We start from the raw sequence: 15,302 nt of genomic DNA on the forward strand, positions 1-15,302 counted from the left end.
AGTGGCTCGGGTAGCGAGGTTTTCTAAGGATAGAGATCTTAGGATAAGTTAACTTGATCACTAAGAGCTTGCTTCGGGCACCAGATCGCACCTGGTCTGCCAAGTGATGCCGACCAACAACTCTACGCCAAACCTGAATGTGGAGGGATACAAAGGATGGACAGGGCTGTCACCACCTGTCACCTACCTCTCAACCATGGGGAACGAGGCAAACGAAGGTAACCTATAGCTTAGACACCACGTCTACGCTATCGATTACTACTCTAGCGTCGGCTAGAAACTTCCGTCTTTATCAGGAGTCCTCTACTAGAGTATTCATTACTAGAACGAACGACGAACCCGCAAGCAAGTAGTAAACAAAACTAGCTTTACCTTGAGAACTCACCACCGTAGAAGAACACAAAAACTCTATACTCCAAACAGCAAGAGATTCATCGAGGTACAAGCTTAGAGAGAGCCGACAACTCTGGTACTCCTTTAACTCTTCCTTACTCACTCCCTACACTAACAATAGCTAAGGAGCTAGACTTGGAATGGGGATCTTCTCTTGTATCTTGTGTGTTCCCCCCTTGGATGAGAGTTCTTCCTCTCTTTAAATAGTACTCCAAGGTCAGTTCTGGTGGAAAATGTGGGGAATCCACCCCCTAACCGCCTTCAAGGAGTAACATAGGGCTGCCACGTGGAGGCTGGGGGCGAAACGCCTGGACAGGGGGTCGCCCGACCCCAGGTAGTGCCGCCCCTCAACCGCCTTTGGCTGGTCGATTGTGTGCTAGGGCCTGGGCCTGGTCTTCTTGTGCTTGGGCCCAAGTTTGCCTAGGTAAGTGGCCTTTTTCCATTTGTATATTTATTTAAGGTATTTTCTTAGCCCTTTTTATGTATTTGCACACATGTCCTCCTGCAAACGAGCAATCACCAAAACTTGTGGAATTTGTTAGTTATAATCCTTAATGCTAAGTTTAGTGTTTATATGAGTGGATTTTATGCGAGATTTGGCGGTTGATTTTAGGAGCTAAGGACCGCCAACAAACCGTTGGAGATGGGATTTTTTCTATTCTTGCCAAAAATCCTAGATTGGGAGGCTTTATTGGGAACTCTTGGAGATGCTCTTATACTTATGGAAGTGAAGGGACAAACACACCAGGAGAGTGCAACGAACAAACTCATTTAATGTTAGGCTAGTAAATATGCCTATATATTATAACAGGAGAAATAAAATTCTTACATACCTAAGGTAAATCTTAAGGTAACAGGAGGAAATAAATATGAACAATTATCTATGGATTAATCAAAACATTACAAAGGTAGCACAACATCTATTTTCATGTAATTGTTGATAATATTTACCATATTTTGGATTTTCCTTAGTCTATGCAGTCCATCCCTCTGCAGTTTTTTTTTTCTCTTTTATACTCAGCAGTGCTGTCAGTATCTGATCCATCAAGTAGTTCATCTCTTCTAAGTATATATACAAAGAGCTTTAGTTTAGTAGTCAGCAAATCAAGAGGACAACACATGAGAGAAATTAAAGTATAGGTTGGTCAAGCACCAAAGACCTTGAGGTAGAGTAGACCGTTTTTTTAGAGAGAAAGAGGAGGTAGATGTAGATGATGATGTTTCCGTTGATCCTCAGTTCCTCACGAGAAATTTAGGACTCCAAACATCGCGCTTCGCAGTTTTGCCATTTGTAACGTGAACTTCGCAGAAATAGGACTCTAAACGTGTGTCACTTGATTTTCATGCCATTTTGTGTATTTCCTCTCTTTTCTAGTATCTATACTTATATTTGGCACCTGAAAGGACAATATTGCTCTTCTGTCAATTTGCATCTGTGGCATTGGGGGCGGTAGAGTGGCATTGACGAGGGAGATGAGGTGGCTGGCCTCGTCGTCGCTGAGGAAGTGCTGGTACAGGAACACCGTTGCCGTACAAGCACCATGGATCGCCAGTCAGACATCTCGTTTGTTTTCGATTAAATCGAGATGGCATGCAGGCAGAACCACCGAGCGATGGAACGGTGATGTGAGTTGCCTACATGGGTTTCCAGGAGATCTGGTGGGAGTGATGCGGGTAGACGACGGCCTCCGGCGGGCGCGGCCAGGGAGAGCGGACGGCCGTCCATGCCGTCGGGTGGCTGGCCGTCCATGGCCTCCGGCACGTCGAGGTCGGGGATTGGGCGTCGGGCGGTGGCACACGAAAGGCATGCAGATGCAAATTGACAGAAGGGCAATATCATCCTTTCAGGTGCCAAATACAAGTATAGATACTAGAAAAGAGAGAAAACACACAAAATAATATGGAAATCAAGTGACACACGTTTGAACTCCTATTTTTACGAAGTCAACGTTAAACCGCAAAGCGCAATATTTGGAGTCCCAAATATCTCTTTCCTCACGGAGGGTCTCTACGTGGATCTATATATGCTCCGTCCCAGCATAGAAAGAGGTAGACAGCACGGGCAGAAAAAGAAAGATTAATTAAGCAGTGCATGAAGATCACAGTATATATACCTCAGGCTGATTGAGCGGGCTTGCAGCGAAGGCACGTCTTGGAACGGACAAGCGGCTGGCTGTGGAGCAGTGACGCAGTCCCAGGGCCAAGGGATCGGAGATGCAGGTTGGGCGGTCGCGGTGCTCCGTACGTGTTACTGCTATCCTCCTGTCACCGCCGATGGCCTGCCTTATCGCCGAGAGATGAGTTGAGGCTCTGTTCGCTTCAGCATATTAGCCACAGAACAGTGTTTTTGTCTCACAACAAATTAATCGTTTTAGCTTTTCAACCGGCTTATAAGTCTTGAGCTCAAGGGTGGAGGCCACCAAGATCGCGATCCCGTTCTCCTCGCCTGCGCGCTAGTCTCACGTGCGCAGCTTGGGGATGCAGTTGTGGAAGTAGATGGGATCGATCCACGTACGTCATGCAGCGTGGTGCAACCGATCCTCGTCGAGGAAAAGTCGATGGCCACGATTTGACATGGGACGGCAAAACGACGATTTCGAGGAGAATAATGGTGGTGATTGCCGAGCCAAAATAAATCAGAACAGAAGAGGAAGATTGCATGATTTTAGGTAATCACGTTTTGGCAACATGCCCGACATGGACTCTTTTGTTTTTACCGGAAAAAAAAACCCGGAGAAGTCTGAGGATACGTCCGCCGGGTGAGGCATCGGAGGCGGGGTGAAAAGAAAAACAAAAAAGAGTTGGAAAAAGAACCAAAACCAAGGTACTCTCCGTGCTATGAGCACGCTCGTAAGTCCGTGTCACATCATGACCCAATATGTCATGAAATTGGACTCCCTATTGTCATCGTTAGATGTAACTCATATAAATCCGAATGGAAGAAACTCTCCATTGTCCGCTAGTTAGAGGGAGACGGATAAAAAAAAATTGACGGACAAAAAAAATGAGCTGAAATTTTGCCTCTTTATTATTAGGTATAGGTATAGATATAGATAGATATAGATTTAGGCCACACAAATCAGTGCCAGTTAAGGAGGCACTGCTTCAATTACAACGGGATCAGTTTGATCTCATCGATGTATACTGCTTATATGTAACTTTTATCGGGAAAGCTTACTTCCGAGCGCGCAGGATTTCGGCGCTCGGCGCGCACACCCGCGATGCCCGTCCGATTCGCGTGAGGGAAGAAGGAGGCCGTCCGATTGGCGTCCGCGCCCACCCTGCGCTCACCGTCTTCTTCCTCGCCCGCGCCCGCCGCCTTCTTCCCCAGCTCTGGCGCGGCGGCTATGGTTCCGACAGCCCGCGCCACCCCCTTCTTCTCCAACTCCGGTGGGCTTAGAAGAGAGGGGTTTGGGGGAGGAAGGCCAGCCACGCGGTGGGAATGGTGGGAGGGCGGTTTAGGGGACCTTGGCGGCGGCCGGGCCAGGTCGAGGCGGGGGCGCCACGGTCGGAGCTCGCCGGAGGTCACGACGGCATGCGGGAGGGGGAGGGGGAGGGGGAGGGGAGGGGAAGAATAAGGTCGTTACGGGCGGTAGAGTCTCGCCGGAGCTCGCGGCCGCGGACCTAGTAGTATCCAACTTTTATTAATGAAGTCACTTGTATCAAAAAAATTCCTCATCAGTGGAAAAGAAAATGCAAAAAGAAACCCACTCAAAAGAGCCGGTTAAACGAGATGGGCCAACAGTAATCCACCCAAGGTCAGCATGGACCAGCGTTGGGCCGTCTTCTTTCTACAAGCATGGGCTGAGGCGGCCGTCCTCGTATTTACGGCTCGGTCCAATCAAGTGGATCCATGGCCTTTCCAAAATCCCATCTGCTCTTCGAAAAAAAAAAAAGAGAAGTCTAGAACCCTAGTGTAGCTCCATCGCCTTTCTCCCCCTCTGGGCCGCCGCCGCCGCCGCGCTGTCTCTCATCCGCTCGTCCTGCTTTCGTTTCGCTTGAGGTCTCCGGCTCCTTTCCCACCTCCCTCTTGGCGTTGTTGGGCCTCCTGGATCTCAGAGATGGAGAAGGTGAGACTACCACTCCAGCAGCCTTTCCTTTTTGATCGCTGACGGAATTTTTGTCTTAGATCTGCGATCGCTGACCTGCGAAGATTTTTTGTACCTTCGATTTGGTTGCTTGCATTCATCCTTGTTTGATTAGTGATGACTATAGAAGCAGGTGGTAATTAGTGATGGCCCGGCTACTAGGATGATGCTTTGGGTTTAACAAGGGAATGTTAATTAGCACAGATGATAAGTGACAAAATTAAATTGCGGTAGGATGTAATGAGCAGAGATCACGCATGTATGGGGGCAGCGTAAGAAGCGCATGCGTGTAGTATGCGATTGCTGATGTACTGCACTGGTTTATGAAAGTTGTGAGAGGTGCAACTGCTCTGCTTTCGTTATTGGAGCTTCTGGGTCCATGCAGCCTATGAACACTATCCTGACCCAGGCCGTTCGACCGAATCTTTGATGGTGATATACATCAAAAAGTGGGTGCGCACTAGGGGCGTCCAAAGTCCAAAAGGGTACGAGCCAGACTGGCTAGTCATAGTCTTAGCTAACTTTGAACACTATTGCTAGCTAAAGTTCATAATTAACTATGAACGCTATTTATTTTCTTGTTTAGCACCTTTCTCTACAACAATGTTCCCATTTACAGCAGCACAATACACTATGAAACCCTGGCCACTTGACATTGTCCCCGACTTGCACAGGGGTCCACTGTCAGCTGTTTCCTAAGGTAGAGGCATCTGTGACTTGCACAGGGGTTGTGCATCTGTGCTCGGGAGTAGATCAATTTCACAGCACTACCATAACCACAAGCACAGATGCACAACCATTGAAAGCGTTACCGAGTGAACTTCTTATGTGCAATGTCAGGATTTAATGTCTTGTACCACTGCAATGCACCCACTAAGACATCTGAAACAGCTGAAGTGACCTTGAAAGCTTATTCATTCAGAGTTGTGTTCATTGGAAGACCGGGATCTCAAGGCCTTTCTAGAGTAACGTATCTCATTGATTGACTATTCAAACCAAATCATCATTATTCACTTTATTCTCGATGTAACTTCGTACCTTGCTCATAGCAGCCTCCCTGCCAGGACTGAAACTATTCTGCCTCCAGGATGGTATGAAACTGAATTTACGTACCATTTCATCAGGACTAAAACCTTGTTCGATAAAATGCCCCCTATGTACAGGGGCGAACCCAGGACCCAGGCTCCAGCCCAACAAGTTTCCACTACTACTCATTAATTTTAGCCCATTAACAACCCAAAAAATTGAATGTCTAAGTGATCTAGCCCTGGCTTGCGACCTAGCCCACGTAGCAGCCCCTCCCGAGTCCGGCCACCAGTCCACAGAAGTCACGCTCGCCCCCAATTCTGGCAGGATTTGCGATTCTCGACGGGCGATGGGCAATGATGGCGGCCACTCGCACTCGGCCGCTCCCCGCTCGCTTCTGCTGCGCACCGCAGGGGTTGTTCGGCAGGCTGCACCACCGGCAGTGTCAGGGGGCAAGGCGCAACCCGCTGCCCCACACTCCTGCAGGGCAGGCCGCAGCCCGCAGGCCGCCGGCCTCGCAGTTGGGCAGGGGCGCTGCGCAGGCAGGGCAGAGGCATGCCACTGCCGCAGGGCAGGGCGTAGGCTGCTGTTCCGCCCTAATGGGCTACTAAGCCTAGCATCGAGGTGAATGAGGCTCCGATGGTGTGAGTTCGAGATTTCAATTTCTTGGTACATATAATATATCTTTCTGAGATAAAATGTTAAATACATTTAATGTGCCTCTGCTGATGTCCATTAAATTATTGGATGTACATGGCATGTGTCAACAGACTATATATGGTAGATTGAAACATGATGGCTTATATGCTGGAGAAAACATATACATCTGTCAGATGCAACTTAGGCTTTGATAGATAACTGAAATGAGCGGTGCAAAAGGACTAAAGGCTCTTGGCTGCAAAATTACATCCCTGCATATCTATTTTTTATATAAAAAAATAACGACCCTCATCAGTCTTTCTTTTAGTTTATAACGGGAAGTAGGTTCCCAGCAATTCATGAGGGAAAAAATTCTAATTAAGTGATGTTCTCATAGTATTCCAAATTATAGGTCATATTATGGGAATTAATAAATATGTGACTGACGACAACGTGGGCCATTAAGGCACCGAAACACATTTTATCCTTATCCATCCAACTAAAGCTACCAAGTGACCTGAATGTTGCTCTGCTTTGCATTTGGTTATATGTGTTACATAATTTAGTATACCATAATAGCGCGAGTAAGATTTTTTGCCCTTAATTATTTAGCCCCTCCTTTTGTCGTGTTTCTGGGTCCTGCCATTGCCTATGTAATTGATGTTGCTTCTAAATTTGTCCAGGGCTTAAAGCATTTCATACTCATGGTTTTACCTTTTATTACATGGCCACAGCTTTTGTATAACTCAATAAGAAACTGAACTAGGTGAACCAGGATCCCATGTTCTTGGTGATGGACAAGCAAAACAGTATGACATACATCACCATTGTGTATAAACCTTATTAGCTCTAGGGACATATGGCTTTTTCTTTGGCCTCGTCTTCTACTGCCCTTGGATCATTTTTTTCTTACATGGAACTCTGTCATTTTGAATTCTGTGTATTTTATTAATAATATGAAATGGGCCATTCTATTTTCAATTTACATAATGCACTAGATAAATATAATCGCACTTAACTGTTATGTGTTTCTTATTAACATAAAGAATTTGACGAATTGCATGCAAAGATCAGGAAGTCCATGGTTAGGATACGGACTGTTAGACCTAACCATGCCATCGCAGTTTTTCCTGGCACAATTATTTTGTCTGGGAACAAGTTTTGCTATATAATAGCACACAAGCAGGCCTTCCTTGGGGGCCCCGGCACAAAGTATGAGATCATACTTCCAGACAACCAGGGAAGTACTATAGAACTCAATATAAAGGATGTAAAAATGACCAAAAGCATTGTTGTCTTTTTCATTTTCAATGAATTTCATGACAAGATAGTCGAAGCAGTCGACTTCAATGAAGCCCAAGTTTTGGTAAATGAAGAAGTCTATACACTCTGTTTCCATGAACGTGCAGTCTTGCCAAGCTTCTTGGCCAAGGGTCGTGTCAAGTAAGTATACAATTTGCACAACTTCTGTTTTCGAAGTCTTTCTTCTGCTGTTGTCTAATAAACTTGTCATTCTTTTGGCATCTTGTAACAAATGATTTGCTCAGTCCTTGCAGTCCAGTATCAATTTATTCACGATTGCAGTGGCCATCTGTTTGCTGCATATGGATCCCCAGTGTTCAATGCGAATGGTTTTTTTGCTGGCATCACCTATAAGGAGTGTGGTGCCCTAGTGGCTTTGGATATTGAATCAGTTAAAAAGATTCTTTGGGCTGTTCATCCAGAAACGGAAAATCAGGTACTGTTTTTCTAACAAAAATACTTATATATCATCCAGCATTTTATCCAATATTTAGCTCCTTTCTTTGTGTAGGAACTTCATGATGTTTTACTTAATTTAAAAGCTAAAGGTGAAGCTCTACAAAGAATCTCCTCATTCTAATGGTAATTATACTTACTATTGCCTTTTTTTCATTTTATTGTTGCTATGCTACTGCAGAATCCCTTTCCTGATAATTGGGATTTAGAACTTAGTGGGTACATATATGATGAACGTTTTGTTCTTGGATATTAGTCTGTGTGATTCACTGAGATGAACACTTGATTCTTTATTTCTGTACTGATACCCGGCATCACCTGACAAGGTGAACTAAGCTTCCTTTTAGATTCGTCCTATGAGACTGTTATTAGCAAGGTAGGATTTTGTGATTAGGTTTTACAGCTTATTGGTAGTGACCCAGCTTGGCTGTCCCGGTTTGATACATGCATGGAAAGAATTTTCTGCAGTTTGTGATTTGTAGTTTGTGAACCGTTTGTCTACTGATTCTTTATTTCTGTTCAAAGCTTAGAGAGATACCAGTGTCTATAAGTAAAATTGAAAACATAAGGGCCCTTCATATAGTTGGATGTGATTCTCTGGAACTGATAATCCTTCTTAGATGAATCATTTGTGATTTGTAGTTTGTGAACCTTCTGTATTGATAGGCTCTACGACCTTAGCTACTATAGTATTTGTCGAGAACCATAACAAATTGTTGCTCTTGGCCTCCAGCAGTAGTGGTTTCTTCTTCAATATCCAGCAGTAGTGAAAACCCAAGTTCAGTACTGATAATACACAGCTAAACTGAAAATGGCAGGTAGAAACGACTGCTGGAGAGAATTATCAGTCTGCATGCGTGATATTGTACCTCAAAATAATTTAGGTGTTCCACTTTGCTGCTGTGAGGAGGAAAAAGGGGGAGGGGGAGGAAAAAGCGTCCGCTTGGAAGAACTCTGCTTTAATGTCTACTTGGTTTATTACTTATTACTACCAGCCAGCATCTAGTCTAGTGTCTTTAAAACCAAACTCTGAAACTATGTGCTCTAGCCTGTTAGTACTAGCTGCCGTCGCGATTTCTGGTGAGTTTTTGTGATGCTCCTGCCTTTATTTTGTTCTTGGATCTTAGTCCGTGTGAAATATATGCTGGTTTATTTTCTTCGTTCTATTGAAACGAGGAACTTTCATTGTTCTTGGATCTTGGTTGTGCCGTATTACCTGTTAGTCATTGTCTGCAGTTCTAGAGGTCACCTGTTAGTCATTGTCTGCAGTTCTAGAGGACTGCGTGGAGGTAGCAGTGGTTCAGATTTCAGGTTTGATGTTGTGGAGCAACCCCATGAGAAATTTTGAGGGTACCTGGTGGCTCTGTGTATGTTTGTAGGGATATACAGATCTGCCCGTGCATTAGCAGTTAGCAATTTGTTTTTGTTGTGTCAGCTGGGTTGTGCAAGATTTGCTCAGAAAATGCAGAATTGCGCATTCTATCACAGTGCCTTTTTGGCCTCCTATTGAAAGGTTTTTTCTTTAGCTACGTATATTTTTGTTGCAAATGAACTGAATAATAGCTATTTTTCTTGGTTCATCAATGCAGGTGAGCTGCTGACCAGACAACGCATGTTTATTTCGGATGATGAGGAAGATGAGTAGGGCTACCTATGCCTCATAATTACTCATAACAGTTCACTGCATGAGGAAAATGAGTAGGACAACGCATGTGATAGGACAACGCATGAGGAAAATGTTTATATTACTCATAAACGCATGAGGAAGATGAGTAGGACAACGCATGAGGAAAATGTTTATTTCGCATGTGATATTTTTCTTGTCCAGCAGGTATGCTACCTATTTTTCATATTACTCATAACAGTTCACTGCATATGCCTCATAATCTGAATATCTAGCTACCATAGTTTGATGGTTTCAGTTTCACCTGCATATGCAGTTAGCATAGTCGAAACTCAGACTGAGTTTTGGTGTTTCGACCATTTTGTTTGCATGGATTTGCGATCATTAATAAAAGTTTGTTTGGGTTGGTGAAGGCTGTACCTGACAGTAGACATTTCCTCTAGTATTCAGTAAGCAACATTGTGTGCTATAATTATTTTGTGGACTTCTTTGTTTTGTCCTGCAACCCGATTCTTCTTATAGGAAAAATATGGAAAAAGTTCTTGAGAAAAAAATGAATTTTCTATGTAGGACAAAAAGTTTCGATCTTGTATCCAATGCTTTTGATTCGAACCCTTCCATGGTTAGCAAAGTAGGACAACATATTTGTTCTTGTCAGTGGTACAAGCCCAGCCATTGAGACCAAAACCTTATCTAATCTCTAGCTAGTTTTGTTGATTGACTGCTGGTAGTACTACATATCTGTTCTTGTCAGCAAAGGCTGAATGTCTTGCTAGTTATTATCAGCTAATATTTGCAAATGCTATTTGATAATTAAGTTAAAAACTTTAGTAGTGTTGCTGTTGACGAGCAAAGCAAATTTGCGATTTCTTTTATAGCCATTTAAATATGCTTTCCTGTCAGCCATTGAGGGGTGGAGAAAACATAGCAATACATATTTTGTTGTACTAGTATTCAGGTTTTAGCTTTGCTGCACATTATTCATTTTAATTAGTTTGTAGTTAGTCTTGATGAATCAGGTTCCATCAGAGGGTTAAATAATTATATATTCCCATACCTTTCTCAGGTGAAAACATGTCATCCAAATAGGCTAGTACTAAGGGACGTATTGTTTCAGTTTCAGTTCCAACTCTGTACGTCTTTCACAAGTTGATTCATATTCAAATGGTAAAATTTTGTTCACAAGCTGAACTGTTAAGCTGCTACATCTCATGAACAATATGCTTTGTCTGGTTCTTTCTAAATTCATGTGGTCATGTGTTATATTCAATTTTCTGATTACTGATAAAACTTGCAGGTACCATTACAAAGGAAAATGTTGAATTGAGGAAGCAGATCAATGAAGTGTCAGTGATGCTCGGCATATTGAGTTAAATTTTCATTAGCATCATTCTTGAGAAAAAAACGTATAAATTATTGTTTGTTTTCATGACTTGTTAGGAGACGTGTAATATATTTGAAGCTGTAATTTTATCTGTCGGTGTGAAATGTGGTTGACAAGTAAATATTTGTAGTTTTGCCGCGCGTTGAGATCGGATATGGCCTAGCACTCAATGACACAGGATTTATACTGGTTCAGGCAACGTGTCCTTACATCCAATTTGGATCGGTCGGTGACTTTATTCCTAAGCCTAGGTGCTCGAAGTTTGCTGTAGGGTTACAAACGAGTGAGGAATAAAAATGGGATGTTTGAGGCAACGAGTGAGGAATAAAAATGGGATGTTCGAGGCCCGGTCGGACTCTGGTCCGAGTGGAAAAGAGCGATGGGGACTCAAATGTGTGCTAAGTGTTGGAATATATGCTCTGCGTGTGTTTGATGACTGAGCGTCTGTTTAATTATTGATGCCTCAGACTCTAGAGTTGAGAGTCGTAGACCCGTATCTTTTAAGAGGGAGCACATCTCCTTTTATAGTTGAAGGGAATGGCTTACAAGTCAAAGACGGAAAGGGAGAGTGTGTATGAGTGCTACCTAGTCTTTTGCCCACACTGTCGGTATGGCATGGCCATCGCTCGTCATACTGTTTACGCCGCCATCGTCCATCTTACTGTTTATGCCGTCATCGTTCACCATACTGTTCATGCTCTGCTGTGTCTGGCAGGCTGCACAGTGTTTGCCTAAGACGGCAGACGACGGTGCCCACAATATTATTTCGAGTTTGTATCGTTGAGTAGGTAGCACAGTGTTCGCCTGTCATGGCCTGACGGCACCGCCCAGCACGTGCGCATGGCGTGGCAGGGTACGGTCCTCGGTATTGCGGTTGACTTGTGTGCCTTCCCTTGTCTGCTCCACCTACTCCCTAGGCCCACACCGAGCGGGTGTCCCCGGTCGGTCGTTCCCAGTCAGCCCCGACCGTGTCGGTCGAGAAAGAGCGGCGTGAAAAGGTCCGGCACATCCCCAGTCGGGGAACTCGGTCAGAGTCGGATTACGGTCTCGCCCCGGCCAGGCCTTTCGGTCGGTGCCAATCAGGCCTCCTGGCCAGAGGCGCTAGTCGGAGGCTGGATCATGGTCTCGGCCTGTTGTCGTGTATCTAGGCCGGCCCAGGCTCGTGCTGTCGCCGTGCCACCTGCTGGGCCGAGTTTGCGGAGAAGCGGATCCATTGGGGACCCCAGATTTATGAATCCGACAGGAGCCCCCGAGTCCCTTTGGGACTTCTGTGAAGCTATGAAGGGGCTGTTGAGTTGCCGCTTTTGAGGGCACACGGAAGTGTTGTTCGTCCTTATCTTGTTGCAAGAAGGACGAGGCGCATGCGAACATTGGCCCTAGAGTCCTGATAAGGATCAGCTTCACGGGGGGACTGTTTGCCTTCGTCTCTTTGTGAAGGAAGGGATGAGACTCGTGTAAGTACGGGCCCCAGATTCCTGATAAGGATCGGTTTCACAGGGGGTACTGTGTGGTCGTCTTGTGCTGAGGCAATTTTGCTGTGCGATCACGGGCATGCACTGTAGCGCTCCGGTAGCTTGTTGCCCCAGCCATAAATAGAGCTGCCTCTACCTCAGGAGTTTTCATGGCTCGAGTTATAGCGCTAGTTGGTTTGAGGCTCTTGTTTTTCGCCAGGGGTTGGTTCGGCTGGCCACACTCCCTGATGCCAGAAGATTTCTCATAATAGATGCTCCAAGCTCCTTCCCTCCAAAGCCTCTCCGGGTATGCCCGGAGGCCACGATGCTAGAAGATCTCTCGTAATGAGAGAGCATCGTGCGTCCCTGGCCGGGCCTCACCCGTGATTTTGGATCAGAGGACGGAGGAGAGGGAGGAGAGCATTGCAGAGGGGGGATAAGGAGCGCGACTCCCTTGTCCCGCTTCATGCTCCAAAGTGTGGAGCAGTCTTGGGACTGTTCACACACGCTTTGCGTGATATTGTAAAAGCCTGGGGCTTGTGTTTTTAGCTTAATGAAAGCTTTATATTTGCTATGTATTTCCTGTGCCCATTGCACCGTGGAGGTGGGCTATCATTGGAACTTTGGTATTTTCCTCCTTGGTTTGCCACTCTGCGCAGGATAACCGAGTAGGATTAGGCGCCCAGCCCCCAAGGTGAGGACTGGCAGAGGCCGCGGAGGCGCGCCAAGTGAACATAGGTGCCCAGCCCCTGAGGGGGAACTTGTCGGTAGTCCATCTTCTGCCGGGTGCGCGCTAGCGCAACCGGTGGGTGTTGGCCCTGAGGCTATGGTCGACTAGGGAGTCGGTCGGAGGCTGAGCACTTTGGTACTCATTCTTGGGGCCATGGACTCTTGTGTCCCTGCCAGTCGGGGCGTTCGCCCGCATCTGTTCTGACCTTGACCTGTGCGGTCGGATGGGTTCCCGAGTCGGGATCTGGCGGCCCGAGCCCCTGAGCCACTAGGGGCCAGTCGAGGTCGGTCACATGTTTTCCTACGTCAACCCCGTTCACGGTTTCCGCAACCGGAGGGGTTGAGCTGACGCCACTTGCCTCGATGTCTCGAGTGGCGAGATCTGTGAGCTCGCTAGCGGGCATGTCCGAATTGAATCCGGGTCCATCGTTTGTGACAAGGTCAGCATAGCCCTCATGTGGCATTCCACTACTCCTTAACCCACCTCTCGGCAGGTGCCCGAGCCGTTCTGGAGACCAACTCAAGTGGCCCACTGGCCTCCCCTCGATGGAGATTCTGTGGACATGGCCCGATGTTAGGATCGAACAAGAAGGTTGAAATGACCCTGTCTGCTCTTGAGCGGGTCGGGCGAGGGCCGCTAGGGACTCATCTGTGTTTTCTCCCCTAGGCTCTGTTTGACATGAGGTGGCCTCGAGCCCTTCGCGGGCCGGCCTTCGAACCCCGATCGGTCACCGCTCATTTCGAATGAGACGACTACCGCTTCATGACTGCTGACACGAAGCATTTCGATGCAATGATTTGGATGTATGAGATGAATGTATGGATGAATGAATGGATGTATGAATGCATGCATGAAATGGATGAATGAATGCTCACGTGCTGGGAAATAAAATAGAGGGTATTGGTAAAATTACCTCGGTCGGGTTTTCGGGACATCGCCCCATCCACTGGTTTCCGCAACCTAGAGGGGTCGAGTTGATGCCCGTTACCTTGATGGCTCGAGTGACTGGGCTCGGGGAGTTCTTATCGGGTATGCCCAAGTGGAATCTGGATCCATCATTCGTGATGGGGTCGGCATGGCCTTCACGTGGCATTCCACTGCTTCCTATCCGTCTCTCGGCAGATGCCCGAGCCACCCGACTGACTCAGGTGGCCCACTGGCCTCTCCTCGGTGGAGACTCTGTCGGTGAGCCCCTCCAAACCCTGCCTGGGAAGGCAGAGGATCATTTGTGCAGGGTCGTGCCTCGTTTCTTATGCCCTCATTGCGGTAGTGGTGGGCCCTGCTCAGGCCACGTCCTGCCTGCCAGGCGACGCCCCATCGGGCAGGGCACGTCCTGTTAGGCAGGCCGCGTCCCTTCAACTGGGCCATGTCCCATCCCGCATCCCTCCCATTAAATAGGGGAAAGGGGGGAGGATTTCTCTCCCGTCTTTTTGGCTTTCTCCAACTACCGCTGTTTCTCCTTCCTTCTTTTCGCCAAGCCTATTCGTGTGTCGCGATGGTTTCTAGGAGAGAGGAGGGCGGAGCGAGGGAGAGAAAAAACTCACAGATCTGTTCGTAGATCCAGAGCACGATGTCGAACTGGAGGCCTTCCAACGTGCAGCAAGATGTGCTGGCCTCCTTCGTCGAGAAGGGGCTACTCCTATCGAAGGAGGTGGCGCAGTGGAGGGCTCCCGTGCTGGGGAAGGTTGTTTCGCAACCTTGGGCCGACGAGGTCATCTCCTTCCTCGCCTTCAATGAGCGTGGGCTCGGGTACCCCACGCACTGGTTCCTGCGTGGGCTCCTCAATGAGTGGGGCCTAGAGTTGCAGCACCTCAACCCGACTGGGGTGCTGCACATCGCCGGCTTTATCACCGTCTACGAGGCCTTCCTCGGGATGGAGCCGCACGTGGATCTCTTCCGGCGGATCTTCAGCGGGCGGGCCCTGTCTAAGGGGAAATCGCCTAGAGTCGCTTTGGTTGGCAGGTTCGCCCTACAGAAGAGGTCTGCTGTCGCAGAACCGACCAATTTATAAGAGTACAAGTACAATGGCAGCCCACAAGCGGTCGCACTGTCATACTTGAACCCATATAAACCCGGTAGTCCGTCGAGTACCACGACGGGTCTCGATAAACGATTTACAACAACCAAGATCATACATGATTCAACATACATGCCACATATTACATAAAGTTCACAGATACATTTCTCCATCAGAGTACGAATAAAAGTT

General features: G+C 46.9%; 1 protein-coding gene across 1 annotated transcript; it reads left to right on the plus strand.

The window, feature by feature from the left end:
* Positions 1–5,856: 5,856 nt before the first annotated feature.
* On the plus strand, positions 5,857–11,111 carry LOC136503703 (uncharacterized). Its single transcript, XM_066498697.1, has 6 exons — positions 5,857–6,049; positions 7,193–7,589; positions 7,695–7,884; positions 7,960–8,030; positions 9,494–9,735; positions 10,826–11,111. Exons 1-4 carry the CDS (start codon positions 5,857–5,859, stop codon positions 8,026–8,028), a joined length of 849 nt encoding a protein of 282 aa, XP_066354794.1. The 3' UTR covers positions 8,029–8,030; positions 9,494–9,735; positions 10,826–11,111.
* The last annotated feature ends 4,191 nt before the right edge of the window (positions 11,112–15,302 follow it).

Source organism: Miscanthus floridulus, chromosome 14 (assembly GCF_019320115.1).
Source record: "Miscanthus floridulus cultivar M001 chromosome 14, ASM1932011v1, whole genome shotgun sequence".
Taxonomy (NCBI): domain Eukaryota; kingdom Viridiplantae; phylum Streptophyta; class Magnoliopsida; order Poales; family Poaceae; genus Miscanthus; species Miscanthus floridulus.

What these genes read in the sequence shown, in the direction of transcription:
- LOC136503703 (XM_066498697.1), top strand. Translation starts at nt 5,857, where the DNA reads ATGGGCAATGATGGCGGCCACTCGCACTCGGCCGCTCCCCGCTCGCTT. An exon ending in TGGGCAGGGGCGCTGCGCAG is followed by an intron (nt 6,050 to 7,192) that starts GCAGGGCAGAGG and finishes ATTAACATAAAG; the next exon opens with AATTTGACGAATTGCATGCA. An exon ending in TTGGCCAAGGGTCGTGTCAA is followed by an intron (nt 7,590 to 7,694) that starts GTAAGTATACAA and finishes GATTTGCTCAGT; the next exon opens with CCTTGCAGTCCAGTATCAAT.